The sequence below is a fragment of the Abrus precatorius genome, unplaced genomic scaffold (assembly GCF_003935025.1).
Source record: "Abrus precatorius isolate BTA unplaced genomic scaffold, Abrus_2018 Scaffold9, whole genome shotgun sequence".
NCBI lineage: Eukaryota > Viridiplantae > Streptophyta > Magnoliopsida > Fabales > Fabaceae > Abrus > Abrus precatorius.
This window is the reverse complement of record NW_020874439.1, coordinates 21,828,067-21,847,277: the sequence shown is the minus strand read 5'-3', so window position 1 is coordinate 21,847,277 and position 19,211 is coordinate 21,828,067. Positions and strand designations below refer to the sequence as shown.

The window sequence follows — 19,211 nt, the reverse complement described above, 5'->3', positions numbered from 1 at the left end:
CCATTCCCGGTGGAATAGTATGGAGTACACCCATTCCTGGTGGAATGGTGTGACTCTGGGGTGACACGGTTGTCACCACAGGGTTAGAGTAGGTTGGTACTCCATAGATAGGAGGCATACACACGGGAGGTAAGCCAAATGGGTGATCACCCAGCCTTGGCCTTGGGCCAGGATTTATGCTGGGATTGGTTGGCGGCATAGTAGCCATAAATTGGCTAACTACGGGAGATGACGGCGTAGGTAACGCCGTCGTTGGTGTGGGTTGTGCGGCAGGAGTAGTACTGCCGCTTACATCTAGGTTAGTATCACTATCATCACTTCTGGAATTGCCATTCCCAAAACTAGAATCACTATTTCTTCCTCTATTAGCCATAATACAACGTCCATTACGTAATATCATGCAACAAAGCAAGCAATCATTCAAAACACACAATATTGTCCCACCAGGCGTGCCAATTTGTTTACGGCGAAAAATGACAATTTGTAAACAAATAATCCAAAGATCAATCTGGGGACTGGATTTAGGTCCTCTTTGGGTTCTTTTAAGTGTGTTGTTAACGTGATGCTCAAATAAACGGCGAAAAAGAGTATTAAGCAAGAATAGGGAATAGTAATTGTACAGAATTGAATAACTAACGTAGAAGTTGGTTATAGAAGAGTATAAAATAGGAAATGAATTGCAGAAACAGGAACAAAAGCAATTTAAACAAAGCAACTTGAATTGAAATGCAGGAATGGAAATGTGCAGGAATTTAAAGGTGCGTGAATGTAAACGTACGACTCCTCACAACGGCGAACAGCGGCCACCATAGGTCTCCTTGTAGCTGGTGTCTGGCGCGGTGCAGGGTTTCAGCGTCTCAGAATGTTTAGGTGCGGTGTCTGGGTGCAAAAAGTCGTCCTCTCTAAAATAATGCTTTGTAGTATTTATAGACATGAAGATCACCACTGTTTTCCTCCTTTTGCGGACACTTCCTAGTAACTGCCTTCAACTGTTGATGCTCACTATCCACGATTGCTTGTGATCGTGCTGTTTGTTGGGGCTGTAACCGCTATCGCCCATGATCTCCTTTGCGTAGTGGTGAATGTTGATAACTACTGGTAACCGCTTTTGGATTTTTCAATACTCCTATCTTTCGAGTATTTCTGAGAGAAACTTAGAAAACTCTTTTAATGTTATGGCCTTGGAATAGTTTCTTTTTGGCTTCTCTTTTCGAGCCATTCTGGAGTTTTGAGAGTCTGTCTGGGTCTTGTGGATTTAGAACATTTTCTTTGCTCATTTCTGTTTTTCGAGTAATTTTGGAGGGACTCTTGAGCTCGCCCAGATTTGTGGACTTAGAATATTTTCTGACCACTTCTTGTTTTTCGAGCAATTCTGGAGGAAATCTGGAACTCAGCCAAGTTTGTGGACTTAGAATATTTTCTTACCACTTCCTGCTTTTCGAGCAGTTTTGGGTGTCAGGTACTTGGAAACTCATGAAATATTCCTCGAAAAGCCATCAATTTTTTGTGGACTTAGAATATTTTCCTGTTAGTCCTGTTTTTCGAGCAGCTTTGGGTGTCAGGACTTAAAAACTCCTCGAAAAACCATCAGTTTTGTGGACTTGGAATATTTTCTTGCCAGTTCTATTTTTGGAGTAGTTTTTGGTGTTAATGACTTAAAAACTCCTCAAAACTTCTTGAAAAAGCCTTTAGTTTTGTGGTCTTAGGAAATGTGTTCCTTTTAATTAAAACCAAAGATCTTCCAATATTCTCTTATGTTCAGGTTTATCTTTAGCTCCTTCTTGACCCTCAAAACTTGTTGAAATGTAATTTCCTTTTTAACTTAGAAAATTTTCCTTATCCCAAACAATAATACAAGTTAAAATGCAAAATGTGTTCCCAATTTCCTATCAACTTCTTCATTCGGAAGAAAGTGCAATACAGTGACTTGTGTGGCTGATTCCGACTCATATCCATATTGCCGTTTCCTTCAAGTTATTCATCGTTTATTCTACGCTCTTCTTAAAGTCTTAACTCATTTTCATTTCAATACGCCCGCACTTCACACTTCTCAAATTTGGGCCCAAATTCCACTCTTTCAAAGTCTTTCCGTCCCCTTTCAACCCCCAAAATTACGTTCATCACTAACCCGCCGATTAAGTTAATCAATATTTCTTAGTTTCATAACCCTAATTAATATGAAAATCATTTAATTAATTTTTATTTTTTTAAATACATTCAATTATTCACATTTTCTTTTTTATAATTTGTTTTATATAAGGACTAAAATAAAATAAATAGAATTATATAAAACATGATAATGACAAGACTATTTTATAACTAATTTTTCACCAAAGTTTTGTTTAAGATTTAGTTTTTAGGGAGAAGAAAAAGAAAAAGAAAGAAAAAGACTCATGTAATGCGTAGTTTAAAGGTTTTTAGAGTTTATAAACTCTCTTAATTTTATATATTAAAATTTTCTAATTAAAAATATTTTGTATTAATCTCTTTTCTTCTTTATTCTTTTTTTTCCTCACTTTTCAAATTTTTTTTTCTCTAAACTCTAAAACAAAGTCTTCAAAGACTTATTTATAAACTTTTTTTTAATACATGGACCAAATAAAATAAATATGTTATGAATGGAGAAAAAAATATTTAAACCATAAATTAATTAATTCATTTAAAAAAAGTTATTGCACGGAAAAATAAGAATATTAAATAATAAAAATAAATAACTCTAGTTAGTTTTTTTGGAAATGTTTAGAAAAGATAAAAAGATTATAGATAATAAAAGAAATGATTGTTCATGTTCAGTCATAGGTATTAGTTAGGTATTCTAAATTATAGTTTATATAGGATAAAAATTGCTTACATTAGGTGGTGGCATGCTGGTAGCAATATAGGTTATATGAATATGGCATAAGAGGAGCTACCAAAAATAAGTGTCAGTACCAGTAAACTGCTACCCTAATGCAAATTCTCATGGTTTCAAATACTTTTGATTTATGAACTTTAATATATTGGTATTTTCAACTTGATTTATGGCTTCAAATAAGTGTGAGGATGTCACAATGACTATACACTGCCGTTTCATGCAAGTTTTCACTTCAATTAATGTTGCTTAATGTTCTTAAGTCCTAACCAATCAATAATTGAAAGCTTCACTGCATTTAAATATAAGCTATAAAAAAATATTTTCTTTTGTAAATTTGCACATAAACAAAGTTGCATTTAAACGAGATAATTAAAAATTTTAAAGAATTTTAAATTTAAAGAAATTTAAATTACATCATTTATTTAGTTTTATTTTAAAATACTTTATTTAAATAAAATTATTAATTTTTTTTAATTTAAATATTTTTATTTGGATAGAGTAATTAAATTACTTACATTCTTAAAAAGTAATTATAATTATAGACAAAATTAATGAAAAATATAATTATTAAATAAATCATAATTAAATAAAAATTTAAATATAGTACACAATAAATGGAAATAGCAATTCCACATTATCACTCTTTTACTGGGATTTATAATTTTGAAATTTTATTCTTTTAAAAATCTCAAGTTCTTAAAATTTTAAATTCTTTAAAATTAAATGTTTAAACAACAAATTTTAACTTATAAAATTATAATTTTTAAATAAATATTCAATTAAAAAAATATCACATTTAAATACATTTTTAGTTTACGAATAATATCCCGTTTAAAAAAAAAAAAGTAACTATGGAGTCGTATGAACTAGGGCTCATCTAAATTAAAGAGAAGTGTGTTGACAAAAAAAAAGAGTTTAAAATACTAAAAAAATAAGAATCATGTTATTAATTTAAATTTAAATTTATAAAAAAATTTATTTAAATTAACGGTGCCAAAATTTTACTTTTTTATGTACAATTTTTTTTTTAAAACTTTTGAATTGATAAAAATAATCTTATGACAGCACAGTGATATCAATAGCTACATACAATTAGAAGATATATTATTAAAAAGATATATAAAAACAAGATTAATACTGGAAACAAAGTTATATATTGTGGATTAAAAAAGAAAGAGATAAGCACAGTGATAACTGTGATTTACATTAATTAAATGATAGAAACATAGGGGAAGGGGCAGAGCGTGGCGGTGGGAACAGTATTGCTGGAGAAGTTATTGGCGTGGCTGTGATTCATGTTTGCTTCGGTGACCAACAACAGCACCGTTATTCTACGCCACTGGGCTCACATGCTTCCACGTGTACTTCCACGTGTCCCTGTTATATTTCCACCTCTGCTTAAAAGGTTGGCTTCAGTTTCACTTTCAATGGACAACGACACCAATCCCTTCTCCTCCTACGCTCGCGCCTCTCCAAGGTCCTTCTCTGTCCTTTATTCTTTACCTTCCTCAATATTATCCATTTTCCTTTCTCTTTTCATTTTCAATCATATTCCGATAAGCATGTTTTTTTGGCTGTTCACTTACGGTGAGAGAAATTGCGAATTTCCAAGGATTTGATTGTGAATCATAGCGTTACATTTTATGGACATAGTATGTGTTGCTTGGCTGTTTACTCAATTCTATGCTACTAGATGGTTGATGTAGATACTTGCAATGAGATGAGAACCTGTGTTGTTCCTTATATTTGGAATTGCAGTAATACTATTATCCTATTGGAGATGATTATCTTTCTATTGTAGATTAGTTTATGGAGGCTGTAATCATTGAATTCCCAAACGTGATTGAGCATTTTGATGTTTTCACCACTCAAGAAGGGGAAATAGGGGCATTTTGTTGGGTTTGCATGGTTGGTGATCCAAAAATCTATTGGGAAGTGATGTAGTTATCTTGGGAGTGTTCCAGTAATATGTACAACACTTTGAGGCTCGAGATCCTCTACTACAAATTACAATGCTGTGATTACATCGATTTTGTGAGTGGTTAGAGTGATAGAATTGTGGGGCCTGCATAGTGCAACTTATGGAGTGGGTGTATCGTAACTTTTATTCCATTGGGAATTGGCATAATACAAGTCACTTCCGGAGTGCGCCTCTGTCCTAGCTTTGACCTTGAGGACAAGATCTATTTTAATGAGGGAGATAGTGTAAAGACTGTTGAGTCATGTGCTGAATCTGTCAATACGGTGAAATAAGTTTCAGTGCCATTCATTGCTATATATTTCACTTATCATTTGATAGTACAGAATCAATCAGAGTTTATGTTTTTTGATATTTTGTGGGCAGTGCTGGCAGTGGCAGAGGAAAGGCCTTTGATATGAGAAATGACAGAGAAAGAACAAGAGGGCGGGGTGGTGGGAGTGCCTCAGGAAAGGACAAAATTGACGCTCTTGGTAGGCTCCTGTAAGCACTACTTTACCCTTTAATAATTATTATTTATCATGAATGTTTCCTCTTTTATTTTCTTACTTTATAGTACCAAATGTGATTTCATTTTTTTTTATTTTTTTATTTTTTGTAAAACAAAGTTTGTAACTTTTAGCCAACAAAAAACAGATTCTTTTGAAAACGTTATGTAATTAGTTTGCCTTTGCATTTGAGCAACAGAGTGAATGAACATTGTTATATGTTTTAATTAGACTGTTTTGTGCTTGATTCTTGAACGAAACAAATTCACTCAGTCTATTTTTCTTTTTAATATCTGCAGTACAAGAATTTTACGTCATATGGCATCTGAATTGAATTTGAATATGCGGAACGATGGTTATGTGAAAGTAAATGATTTGCTAAAGCTGAATCTGAAGACATTTGCTAATATTCCACTGAGATCCCACACTATTGATGATATTAGGGAGGTCAGTTATTTTCATATTTGTTTTCTTCTCTGTTTCCACACATGCCATACTCATTCTGTTTTTTATGCAGTCATGTCATGTCAATACCATTTCATTTGTAATTAGATTCTTGTGTCGTATTACTTGAGAAGCTTTTGGGTGAAAATATAAAAATAATATAAATAGTCATATTCTTGATACTAGCCAGACTCATTTTCGTATGATGTTTATTGTCATGAAGTATAAAAGACCAATTCATTGTATTGAGTCTATTGACACTTTGAACCTTCAATGCTAGTTTACTTTTTCTCCTTGTATTGTTTTAGTAGTTTCATATCTCAGTACCTTCTCAGAATTTAGAAGAATGATACTTGTCTTTCTCTTATAAAAGCAGTCAGCATATGGTTTAAGAATTCACCTGATCCATCCTCATGGGAACTAATATCCAAGTGGGCAAGGAAAAGGATCCATTGATTGATTTGTTGCAGTTATAATTAGGAGTAAATGTGTTAAGAGAATAACCTATCCTGACTTAGCAGTTCTATGTTACCATTTTTGAATTAGTTGTGTCTTAGAAACTGTCTATTGGCTGTTATTCATGGAAATAATGAATGATAGTTATGTATTAGGACTTAAGAATATATCTCATAGTAGGGTGTGTGATTAAGCAAATGTGTTGTTATTTGCAGTTTGTGAACAGAGAATAGTCTTTGTAGAAGACTTTTGTCTCTGGGACCGCAAGTGTATTGCTGTATTGTGTGTGATTTGTGTTCTGTATTATATTTTATCAATTTATCAGTGAGCATTTTATCATATCCGTTCCACAACTATTTCTGTTACATATTATTTAGTAAATTTGACTAGGAATATTTACATGTCAGTTGCATTACTGGTTTTAACCTAGTCTTAAGTCTTAACTTGTTTCTATCAAATGTCTATGGCTTATGTTGCTTTTAAATGACGGATTATGCTTATATAACCTCCTTTATCTCTAAATTATGCTTAAAATGTTATTTGTATTTGCTTTTATTTATGTCATTGATATAAACTATTTATTGTAATTTCTATTCCATTTTCATATGAATTAACTAAAAGAAAAAGCAGTTTATTTAAATCAACTCATGGTTATCCTCAGGCTGTTGGAAAGGATAATAAGCAGCGCTTCAGCCTCATAGAAGAGAATGGGGAGCTACTGATACGGGCAAACCAAGGCCACACATTAACAGTAAAATATTCCCTTTTATCAAATGCTGACCCATACAATTGGATTTTAAAATTTTAAAGAAATAATTGAACTTAAAGTAATTAGGTCTGTATTCTATAACACCATAGTAATGCCCCTAATTGGCTGTTGAAATTTGCTTTGTTCATTGTCATTTTTAGATGCCATTAATATAAAACTTGAATAATACTTAATATCTGTCTTCATTATCTCTTTCCTTCATTCACTGCATGAGTGTTATATTTACTTTATAAGAACTGGAAATTGGACTTACAGGATATATTCATTAGTGATGTGTTACACTATTAAATCCCTGCTTTCATTATTTGTTAAAATTCAAAGCATTTTAGATATGTTAAAAAAACTTATCTTTGTCATGTAAGTAACATGATATGCTGTTCCTTTACTTTTATGCCTTTAGACTTTAGGTGGTATTTGTGATGCGAATAGAATGGAATGGAACAGTTTGTTCTATTCTGTTCTCTTTGGTTCCACCTTTTTACATCAAGCACTGAACAAAATCCTTGTGTTATATTCCATCTTGTTTTAACTTGTCCACCAAACGTTGCCTTAAGGTTGTTGGAGATACAAACTGAAGGGGTTTAAACAAAACAAACACTAGTTGGAATTGGGATTGTAACAGACAACATTCTGACTGGAAAACTGAGAAATGTTGATGATAGATATCAATGGTTTATACTGTGAATGAGGTCAACCTTTTTTGCACTTGGCTGTATATTCCCTTTGTGGAAGATATCTTAAAATTCTTCAGTCAAGTGAATGAAAATGTAATGCCTGTCTGTAATGCTGTCCACAGCCTTTCCTAATTCTGTTGTCTCCCTTTTGCCCTTACTCAGATGTGCGCCAATACTGTTCTGTTTCCAACTGCTCAACAGTAAAATAAATATGAGATTAATGTTCTCACTGATGTTATGTTGAACTTTAGATTGTGAAGTCATTCAGTTTTCTTCATCTAGTCTAACAATACTATTATTGACTTTTCATCTGTAGGCTGTTGAAACTGAAAGCTTATTGAAACCAATCCTTTCAGCTGAAGAAATTCCAGGTGCAATATTATTGGACATTTGGAGTTGTGTTACCGTAGACTTTGTTCATGGTGAACCCTATACATAGCAACATACTCACTACTGAATTTTAGGTCTGTACCTATTTATAATTTAAAATTGAATGGTGGATATGTTGCCATATTTAGGGTTCATCATTAACCTGATATTATATTCACATAACTCTAATTACTGAAGATCTTTATATTTGTCTTTGCAAGTCATATTCTGTATTTTTGTTTCTATATGCTATTTTATTTAATTCACTTGCTTGATTTTGCTGCTGTATGCAGTTTGTGTGCATGGAACCTACAGAAAGAACTTGGAATCAATTCTGGGATCTGGTCTGAAGCGCATGAAGAGATTGCATGTTCATTTCTCTTCTGGTTTGCCAACAGATGGAGAAGTAATAAGTGGTAATGCGATCTAAAATTAAAAAGAATCCTATTTACGCCCAGAAATTTAAACTTATTAGATATTGTCATTTTGTTTTGGTTAGGCAAAAGTTAATTTTCCTTCAGGAAGATTAAGGATGGTGGTTAACTTTGAAATATTGAAGGAATGACAAAAGAGATGTCTATTATAATTGATAATTTAGACAAGTGACATTTATAGTTGTGCTGTACTGTTTCCCACTACCCTTTGCTTAGTACTTCTACAAAAAGTCCAGGTAGGAATGCTAAACTTGTTTTATAGAAGATATCCAAATAATAATTTATCAACCATCCAAAGTCTCAATATGGGGTTAGTTAAATCAGTAACATCAAAGCAAAATGCCTGTACTTCAGTTCTTCATTAGTAACAAATCATTTCTCGTCTGCAATTGATTAATCATATTGCTGTTGCTTGTTACAATTGAGTGATACAATATTTCTCTCAGAAGTACCGGAGCTTGGATCTATTAGCATCTCTTTAGTCTTTACCCTTTCTCAATCTAATCTGTTGGAGGGTGTAGGCCATTGGATTGGAAGTCTCCTTTTGACAGGCTTGGGAACTATTGTGTCATATTAAATTGTTAAGAATATTAAAGTTTTGCACGGACCATTTTATTCAATTTTTTGAAATGGTCTTTCTTGAACTAACGTGTAGCATGATCTGTAGCAGTTTTCAGTTATTCCCTTAGATGCTCCTTTGTGTACCTGATCACTTATGTTTCTTTTTTGTTTTCTCAGGTATGAGGCGAGATGTCAATGTTCTGATCTTTCTAGACGTTAGAAAAGCATTAGATGGTATGACAAACAATGTTCCAAACATGTTCTTAAATCTTAATGCGAACAAGTTCATATTGAGTTGTTGAACATTTTTGGTCTTTGTTGATAGTAAGTAAAATCAACTAGTCCACTGACGCTGCTTCTATATTTTTTTTTCTCACCCTATTTCAGAAGGTATGAAGCTTTACATTTCTGACAACAAGGTGATATTGACAGAAGGTTTTGATGGTGTTGTTGCACCCAAGTATTTCGAAAAGATTGAGTCATGGCCTGGCAAACAGCCCATTCCTTTTTGAAAGTTTTCTGCACAATTTTTCTTTTATAAGTGTTAGGATCACAGAACGAGGAGGATTGGATTACCATATGATTGTGTAAACCTCTTGCAAAATTTACTATTTTGTTTTCTTTTAAATGATTCAGATTAGTTTTCTTTGGACCATGTGAGTAATTTGTAAAGAGAGTATTATGTACAATTATCATTTATATTATTGTTATTTTAATTACTTATTCTTATTTGAAAACTATGGTAACTATCTTTATGATAGGGCTTAGGGACTAAATAATAAAATTATTTTGAGTACTGTAATTTAACTATATTATTTATTGTCACATCACAATTTTTTTCGTGTTAAACAATATTATTATTAAATCGGTGAAATGTTTTTTTTTCACGTGTTTATTTTGCAAAATTTCAAATATTAGGGATAATGTATAATATTTTTCTCCCAGTTCCGCAATTACACGCTCAGCAATCACCACTTAGCCAGTTGTTTAAGTCATAGAGAGACTTTGGTGCTGCTTGGTTTAGATGCTTTATAAGTAAAATTAATTTCTACGTAATTTCATACATCATGATATCTGTTTTAATATATATATTTCAATTATATTTGACAATTGAGAATTAATTTTGTTAAAATTTAAAACAAGCGAGCATTCATCTATAAACGGAGTTAAATGATAGTCTGCCAACGATCATATTCCATAGATGATTTGCCATAATCTTGTAACTAATATTTTTAAAATCAAACATTCATTAAATCAATGAAGGCACGGAATTCACGTAAGTACAAAGAGATGAAAGATTATCATATATACAAAACCAAAACATAATTAACAAAATGGCTTCTAGACTGCTGGTAAAGTGCTAGCCCATTAACACAGCTGGTTTTGAGTCTTTTTATGCAATTTACTACATTTTACAATCACACAGAGAACCAGTCTGTAAAGAATGAGTCAGCTTCTGTGGTTCACCTTTCGGCTGGTTCAACAATTGGAGAGCTGATTTTCCAATTGGTGGTTTAAGTGGCTTGATCGTTTTGCCAATGGTCCGTTCATGGTTGAACTCAATTCCATTTTGTTTATAAAACATTGCTTGAAGCAAAAAGTGTGACAGAGTTTATCCCAAAGACAGTGCCCTTCACATTCTCAACACGATTTCTATATCCATTTTCTTCCTTCTTCACCCTAAACCCTAAATATGGAATCTTCTGCAGAATCTGCAAAGTCATGAATCAAGACTTAATCAAGTTGAACAGGTTTGAGGGAAAAAATTTTAATTGATGGAAAGACAAGATCATGTTCCTGTTGACTGCCACGAAGACTTGTATGATCTTGGTGCCAACTTACCAGTAATATCAAAACCAAAGGATAGTGATAACTGATAATGATGCAGTAAAGGAAAGACTTCAAAAAAATAGGTTGATGAACTCTAATGCAAAGGGTATATCATGAATTAAACTGTGCTTGCTTGGCTGATTAGTACCTTTCAATAGTTTCTCCAAAAGAAAATGGGATACATTTGAACCAAATAAAAATTTAGAAAAACAAGGCACAAATAAGTTTCTAATCATATGATAGGTCAAGTTCTGAATTAGGCAATTACAGTTCTGTATACGAAAGTTATTAGGCAGTTACTTCTTAGTGTGGGATTAGGCAGTCATTTTTATATTTATTTTGGGACGTGTAACAGACCTGTAGAAGTCATTAAGGTGTTAGATTTCTATTTCTGGTGTTTTGAAGGAGGAAAATATTTTCCGAATTCAGTGTTTTTTTTTCTTTTGTATTGAGTCTAACATTATCAATTATTTAATAAAAGGATCCTGGTAGAACCCGCGGTCCATCATTTTCAGATATCATAGAAATCAGCTGAGTAGCAAAATATTTTACCTTGTTTCCAAAGAGTTTAAACTCCAAAGAGAGGACATTTTTCTACTTCCAAAAGCTTGATAAAAAATTTTCTTTTCATTGAACCTGATGCTTTTGAACAGAACATATTTAACAAGTTTATCTGTAAAATTTATTTATAATTTTATTAAGTATTTCATATGCAGCTGAACACAAGATTTATTGAAGAAAAGTAATTGAAAGTATGTTTGCCGCAATTTCATGCCTTGAGCTAGTTTAGAATATCTGAAGCAAGGAGCAATGACATACCAATAAGCCTTTGGCCTAGTGATGAGTGTCTGGATAAATTCTTCTCCCATATTCACAAGTTCAATACCACCTCCCCCCAAGCAATAAGAAAGGCAGAGCAATGATCTATCCATTTCCGGTGCACATCACTCATATATCATTTTAGAATAAGCTGTAGCCAGGAAGTTTGAAGGCAATTCTCTTATCTATCATTTCCCTTAACCTTTCTGCATCCTTAAATCTCCCAACACCAACAAGAATATTGGACATAAGAACATAATCCCCACCATGTCCTCTCTCCATCTCCAATATTTTTCTAGTCACCCTCTGACCAATTTCAACATTATTATGAACACTACAAGCACCCAGAAGTGTCCTCCACATCACAGCGTTGGCAACCTCATGAGGCACCTGTAAAGCAACCTTTTCAGCTTCCTCTAACCTCCCAGCCCTTCCCAACATATCTATCACACAACTATAATGCTTGATATCTGGCACAAGTTGACAATCTTTCACCATCTTAACAAAAAACTTAAGTCCCTCCTCAATCAATCCTCCATGACTACAGGCACTCAAAACACTCAGGAATGTCACACGGTTTGGCCTCATCCCATCCTTTTCCATGCTCTCAAAACTCTCCACAGCTTCCCTCCCCATCCCATTCATCGCAAAACCAGAAATAGCCGTGGTCCATGACACCAAATTCTTCCTCTTGTCAGGTATCTCCTGGAAGAACCTACTCGCACTCGCTATGCATCCACACTTTGCATACAAATCTATCAGCGCATTCACAACACGAATATCGAAGGCATTGAACCCTCTCTTCTCTGCATAACCATGAACTGATTGACATATCTTAACACATCCAATATTTGCAATAGCAGGAAAAACAGTCAAAAGAGTAACTTCAGTAGGTTCTACACCATCACATTCAACCATTTCCCTAAACAAAGTCAAAGCTTTCATAGGCCAATTCATTCGCGTGTATCCATCAATAACAAGAGTCCACGACACTACACTCCTAGCAGGCATCTGATAAAACACAGAACAAGCAAGTTCAACCTCACCCCATCTAATCAAACCAGTAATAAAAACATTCCAAGTAACTAAACTTCTCTGTTGCATTTCATAGAAAACCTGTGCTGCTTCAACTAAAAGACCACAACTTGAGTACATTTGCAACAACCCAGTTTGCACATAGACATGAAACTGAAAACCCACCTTGAAAATGAGGGCGTGAAGCTGAATCCCGAAGTGGGTGTAGTTTGAGTGGGCACAAGAGTGGCAGAGGAAAGCAAAAGAGAAAGAGTCAAGAGAAGGGTAAGTCAAGAAAGTGTGGCAGTGTTGGGTGTATGTGAAAAAGTGAAGAGCTTGGTGGGGGAAGGGGCCAAGGGAGTAACAACGAATAACGTTGTTGAAGAGGAGTAAGCAAGTGAGTGTGTTGTGAGAAGCGTAGTGGAAGAGACCAGAGGTGATGATGTGAGAGTGAACTTGTTGAATGGCTTGGCTTTGAGATGGGTCTTTGAGAAGAAGAGAGAGTAAGTGTTGTGGGTGTTTGGGTTGGGAAGAGCAAGGAGGAACCGTGGTTATTTTGGGATGTGGGAAATGGTGGAAGGATTGGTGAGTGATGGCTGATACACAAGATGAAACATGCTGTCTCAACTTCGAGTGTGACATAGTAAGCGTAAGCACGCTATGCCAGGGTCTAGTGTATTTCATTCACGACATGATAGGCACCACACATGATGTTGTGTAAGGAGTGCAATTTGGATTGAAAAGAAAATACACATTCTTAGTGAGGGTTTATGAGTGTGGCAAGTGACAAGGAATAGATTTACTCTTGTTAATTTGATGTTGTTTTAAACAAGTGACAAACATGTAACTTTATTAAAATAAAAATGCATCGTATAATTTATTTATATGTGAAAAAAATATGTATTATCTATCTATGAGTTATAACTGTGTGTGTGTGTGAGTGAATATAATTGATGCTCATTGTTTTCTAAAAAGGGCTTAAAAGAAATTTATCAACCCTGTCAATTCCCTGCCTTTTAAACAATCCTACATATATAATGTTTTTGAATTTAGTTTCAATAAATTAATAATGTAAAAAAAATTACATTATCATTTAATTATTTATTATTATTTTAACAAGAACATTAATTTTATAAAAATTAATATAAAAATAAATTTATAATATTTTAATTTGTTTAATAATATATATAAGAATTTATAATAACTTTGCACTAAAATTAAACAAATTATTTTATATTAATTATTATTTTCATGCTTTTTAATAATATTCTGCGGGCCCAATTATACAAGCCGAGGGATGGGCTCTTCTGTAAAAGGCCCATGCCACGAGAGTGAAGTAGACGACGTCGTTTAAGAGGGCTTCGTTTCGTGTTCGCAAAGACAGATCTTAAAGTGTAGAGTGAAAGAAAGCGAAGGGAAACAAAACAAAACAAAACCTTGCTCTTTCTCACGCCCTACTCTTCCTTCTTCGTTTTCTCTGTTCTCCACTTTCATTAACCATGACAAAGCAACATGCTAACTGGTCTCCTTACGATAACAATGGAGGGTACTCTCTCTCTTTCTCTCTCTCTCTCTCTTTCTCCTGATGGAATATTTTCAACTCTTCAAGTATTTATTTATTTAATTATTTGTTGTAGATCGTGTGTTGCAATTGCTGGAGCGGATTACTGTGTGGTCGCTGCGGATACGAGGATGTCTACCGGTTACAACATCCTTACTCGCGATTACTCCAAAATCTCCCAACTGTATGGTTTTCACTTCTAATAAATTATTATATATTACCCTCTCTTTTTTCTTTTTCTTTTTTAATTTTGCTTTGTTTCAATTGGATTTGATTATTATTGCGCAGTTGAGGGATTTGGGAGGTGTTCATTTGTTTACTCATGGCATTGGACGGGGACGGGTTATATATATATTGTAGATTTTTGTTTTTGGTATTGTTTAAGGATGTGAACACTGTTTTTGTTTGGTGACAGAGCTGAGAAGTCTGTGATGGCTTCTTCTGGTTTTCAAGCTGATGTAAAAGCTTTGCAGAAGGTTTTGTCTGCTAGGCATTTGGTGAGTCAAAGAGTATCAACACTTGAAAGTTGAAACAAAATTAAATATATTGTACTGTTTTAAATTGAAAATTCTTTTAGGTTGGCTTAGGGTTTGTTTGGTTTTAGAAATGTGTATTTTTTTTTCACTTTTAATTCAAAATTGTTACCTTGCTTTTATTCTATTTCCCGTTTTCAAGCATTTGTACAGGAAACACTTAAAACAACTTTTTGCTATTTTCTTACCTTAGGAAATGAGACACAAGTATTCTCATAAGTAGTGCTGCATCTCTCCTAATCTTATTATGCATATGCTACCTGTAAACTAATTCAGGACATTACAATTTTAGTCGCAGACAACTAAACGCCAGAATCCACCAACTGCCAAATATTTAACCACTCTACTCAACATGCGTTTGCATGTATCCACCAAATATTTAATTGAGATTTTTGAAACTACAAAGCAGAACACAACTAAAAGAAAATTTCTGTAATTTGTTCTTCTGCGATCCAAAAACAATCTGTGCTGCCCTGGACTTAACTGAAATGGAACAACCACCATGAACCATTAACTGTAGAATTTAGTAATTGAAAATTCAACATTTGAATACATCTCAATTTTAGTTCATTGATATGCCTATACTGTGTGTAGTAAGATCAAAGTTTGGTAGAAACCTCTCACATTGCTGAAAAGTTTCAGATTAATTCCCAAGGTACCTAGCAGCTTGCCATTTAGATTTCAGGGGTCAGTGGTATCAACTGATACTTTAAACTTAGTTACTTATGAACCATCACAATAATCTCATAATTCATCATGTTTTTAATTCTATCCTGTCACTGGTCTTTCCTAACTGACCTAGTTCCCATTTTTATAAATTTCTGAAACTTAAGATTTAGACATTTTTATGGTAAGTACATGATATCATAAACTTGTATATCCATATTGATGTTTAAAATTGATGAGCAGTGGATATGACTTTTAGATTTGTATAAATTACCCAGTTTTAGAGTTGGAATTGTGTTCAATGAAGTGATGACTGATGAGTCTTCATGGAATGCATAAAGTAATCACAAACATTACAAGTCAGAGGGAAAGGGGAAAGCAATATGTAAACATGCTTCAGAGGGAATGCATACATTACTAGTTTCTGCCCATGTAGTAATAACATAAGAGGTGGACGTGGATATGTACCATAAAAAATGGCTGAGTCTTAAGACTCTTAACTTCACCTAGTTTTCAACTAAATATTACACATATATCAATCCCCCTTAGACTTAGTGCTTTGTGCACCAGGCTACCCATTTATGTTAGTTGTAAACCTGTGGAAACTTTAGTATTGGACTCATAAATTGTTACAAACTTTCAGTTTCTCCCTTGTTTTAAGTTTAATATGACTCAAAATTGGAAGCCTTTGATGTAACTGATATGATATCATCTTTTGACTCTGAATGCAGATTTATCAGCATCAACACAACAAGCAAATGAGCTGCCCTGCAATGGCTCAGTTGCTTTCAAACACTCTTTATTACAAACGTTTCTTTCCCTATTATGCTTTCAATGTTTTGGGTGGCCTTGACAATGAAGGTGCAGTATTTCTAGCTTTCTGTGCTTGTTCATACCTCATTTTGATTTGCTAATTGCAACTTCAATCTTAAATAGGAAAGGGATGTGTCTTCACATATGATGCTGTTGGTTCCTATGAGAGGGTTGGATATAGCTCTCAGGGTTCTGGATCCACACTCATTATGCCATTTCTTGATAACCAGCTGAAGTCTCCCAGCCCACTTCTCTTACCTGCCAAGGTCAAGTTCTGAAATTGGTCGTTTGCTTGAAATTTTTTATTCAAATTTTATTTGACTAACACCTACATTAAAAATATGATTTCTTGTAGGATGCTGTTACTCCATTGTCTGAAACAGAAGCAGTTGATCTGGTCAAAACTGTTTTTGCGTCTGCAACTGAGAGAGATATATACACTGTAAGTTCATGATACATTAATAATTTCCATTTGACAGTAGAATAAACCTGTAACATACCGTGGATCTTTTTACAGGGAGATAAGGTTGAAATTGTCATCCTAAATGCTAGTGGTATTCGTCGGGAATACATGGACCTAAGGAAAGATTGATGCTTTAGACATAAATTTGTGGTTGGAGATGCCAGACTGGGATTGTGAATGTTTGAAATGCTTCTAGTACTTTGATTGATATGGTGGGTTTTTCCCACGAGGCGAAATTTGGAATAGCATTTCCAGTGAAATTGGTTTGAACAAGTACTAGTCTGTTAACATCGTAACTAGACTATGTTTATGCAATATGAATTATTTTGGCAAGTGCTTACCGGCTTAATTATGTGGAGAAGTATGTATTTTAATTTACTTGGGGAATCAATGGCATAAAATCCCAAGTTTTAGATTTCCTTGATATTAATCCATAGCGTTATATATTATTCTGTGTGCAACAAAATGATTTGTAGCTGCGTTGACAAACATCTATGTCCAGTTTAGTGTGTGAAGTGGCTTAAGATAATGTGGTGTGTTTAGCGTGCTTTTCTATTCTGTTCTAAATTGTTCAATTGTTTTGTCTTTTGTTCATGATGCTAAATATACATGCATTTCATTGGACAAAATATGTGAAGCTATATCGGCGTAAATCCCGTTCCGAGCGTTATTTCAGTTTAGTCGCATCCATTTTTCAGCGGCGGTGAATGGGTTAAAGTTGTCCAAAATGTTTGTCTTTCCTCATACATAAAATAATTCAGCTGAATGGTTTTCGTAATCGAAGCATCAAAAAGACTACGTAGCATCATATCAGCATATAAGAAAGTAGCGTGTAGTATTATATTGTCATTTTCGTTTAAATGTTTTTTGAATGAAATGTCTTTGTTGTTAATATGGAGAAGAAAATATTTTAGACAGAATAATTTAAATAAGAGTGATAATAGACACTTAACTGCGACAATAGTCACACTTCATAAGAAATTTTTATGCCCAACTTTGAAGAAAAATTGAAGAGAGGAGTCAACTCGACTGTTATTATAAAATCTTAAATTTTATTATATTTTTAAGTAATCAACTTTTATATTGTAGATGAGAATCTGTTACTTGAGAAGTCAAACATTAGTAAAAATATTATCCTTCTAAGTACATTATAAGATTAAAATTTATTGAAAATGTGTAAATTATACTATCTAGCTTTAATGAAATTTCGTTTTACCTATATCTTTGTTAATTTAATTCTAAATTTTGAAAATTGAGGTTGTTACTTAATTTTTTTTGTTATTTTATATAAATTTTTATATTATTATAAATGTCTATTTCTTTATTTATAAAATTTATTTTTATTTAAATTTAGAATTTACTTTTAAGAGTTTTATATCAAATTTATATTTATTACTATATATTAATTGTTAACATTTTTTTACATTATAAGTTAAAAGTATTATTTTAAAATTATTTAATTTTATTAAATCTTTAAAACGTTGATACATGTTATTCATAGTTATAGAGTTAGGTTAAAATAATTTTTTTAAAATTATTATTTAAAATAATTTTATAATATATAATTATAGAAAAAAATTATTTTACCTTCCTATATATTTGATCATGTGCAATTTAAATCTTGACTCTTGAAAATATGCAATACAATGTCTTATACTTTTAAAAGTATATAATAAAAAAAATTCCATTTCTCAACCATCTAATTTCTCTCTCTCTCTCTCGCTTAATAAAAGTATCCCAAAATTTCTAAACTCCCCTCTCTATGCTGTGACAAACATTTTTTGAGTATTTTTATTTAAAAAATGAAGAAATTAGAGAGAATGAGTTTTTTTATGCTTTCAAAAGTGCATGACATTGTGTTGCACACTTTCAAAAGTAAATTTTAAATTGAATATGACCAAACATGTAAAAAAATGAAATAAAAATTCTTTAATTATTAAATTATATACATTGTATATACTAATAAACTAGTAAAGATAAAATTGTCACTTTTTTTATTTTTTGGGTTTTCTTTTTTACATTTATTTATTGGACCAACTTAACGAATTAATAAATCAAGTTAGATTAATTAAACTCACCACAAAGGTATAAAAAGGGATCGCGAAGTATGGCATTCAATGTAAATATATCTTCTACTATGTGATGCTCAACACATTTATTTTTGGCTAGGGTCTCAATCAGAGTCCAAAACCAGCCTTGTTGGTTTCATCTCCATTTAATACCATCTAAATACTGAACCACCACCTAAACCATCCCATGACAACTCAAATAAATGTCTCCATTTACAGCAAAACATTTTCACAAATAAAAATAAACTAAAACTCAAATCTTTAACCCCATACATCCGAAACAACAATTATAGTAAACAACAAAGGTGAAATCATGAAAATTGCATCTGAAACAAAACACATTAAGATTTTTGAAACATTATTGAACGATTCAGTGTAGATTGAACTTAGTGAAAGGGTAAATAAGTATACCAATG

General features: G+C 32.8%; 3 protein-coding genes across 6 annotated transcripts; 2 read left to right on the top strand and 1 right to left on the bottom strand.

Annotated features, from left to right (window-relative positions):
* Positions 1 to 4,092: 4,092 nt before the first annotated feature.
* Positions 4,093 to 9,747, top strand: LOC113850232 (tRNA 2'-phosphotransferase 1-like). Of its 3 annotated transcripts, none has more exons than XM_027480677.1 (8): positions 4,093 to 4,331; positions 5,199 to 5,315; positions 5,620 to 5,767; positions 6,882 to 6,971; positions 7,980 to 8,034; positions 8,326 to 8,448; positions 9,205 to 9,261; positions 9,415 to 9,747. In XM_027480677.1, exons 1-8 carry the CDS (start codon positions 4,150 to 4,152, stop codon positions 9,537 to 9,539), a joined length of 897 nt encoding a protein of 298 aa, XP_027336478.1. In that variant the 5' UTR covers positions 4,093 to 4,149; the 3' UTR covers positions 9,540 to 9,747. The 3 variants fall into 3 exon arrangements, with proteins under 3 accessions (XP_027336478.1, XP_027336480.1, XP_027336479.1); XM_027480679.1 differs by having other exon boundaries at positions 4,115 to 4,331; positions 5,214 to 5,315; positions 9,415 to 9,678; XM_027480678.1 differs by having other exon boundaries at positions 4,115 to 4,331; positions 5,208 to 5,315; positions 9,415 to 9,678.
* Positions 9,748 to 10,604: 857 nt separating this feature from the next.
* On the bottom strand, positions 10,605 to 13,405 carry LOC113851506 (pentatricopeptide repeat-containing protein At1g09220, mitochondrial). The gene is made up of 2 exons (XM_027482008.1): positions 11,677 to 13,405; positions 10,605 to 10,739 (listed from the first exon to the last, which is right to left on the bottom strand). The coding sequence occupies exon 1, from the start codon at positions 13,372 to 13,374 to the stop codon at positions 11,818 to 11,820; it is 1,557 nt and encodes a 518-aa protein (XP_027337809.1). The 5' UTR covers positions 13,375 to 13,405; the 3' UTR covers positions 10,605 to 10,739; positions 11,677 to 11,817.
* Positions 13,406 to 14,070: 665 nt separating this feature from the next.
* On the top strand, positions 14,071 to 17,348 carry LOC113849626 (proteasome subunit beta type-1). Of its 2 annotated transcripts, none has more exons than XM_027479657.1 (7): positions 14,071 to 14,236; positions 14,328 to 14,435; positions 14,667 to 14,748; positions 16,182 to 16,311; positions 16,387 to 16,529; positions 16,619 to 16,705; positions 16,781 to 17,348. In XM_027479657.1, exons 1-7 carry the CDS (start codon positions 14,190 to 14,192, stop codon positions 16,853 to 16,855), a joined length of 672 nt encoding a protein of 223 aa, XP_027335458.1. In that variant the 5' UTR covers positions 14,071 to 14,189; the 3' UTR covers positions 16,856 to 17,348. The 2 variants fall into 2 exon arrangements, with proteins under 2 accessions (XP_027335458.1, XP_027335459.1); XM_027479658.1 differs by having other exon boundaries at positions 14,087 to 14,236; positions 16,619 to 16,709; positions 16,785 to 17,178.
* Positions 17,349 to 19,211: the final 1,863 nt, after the last annotated feature.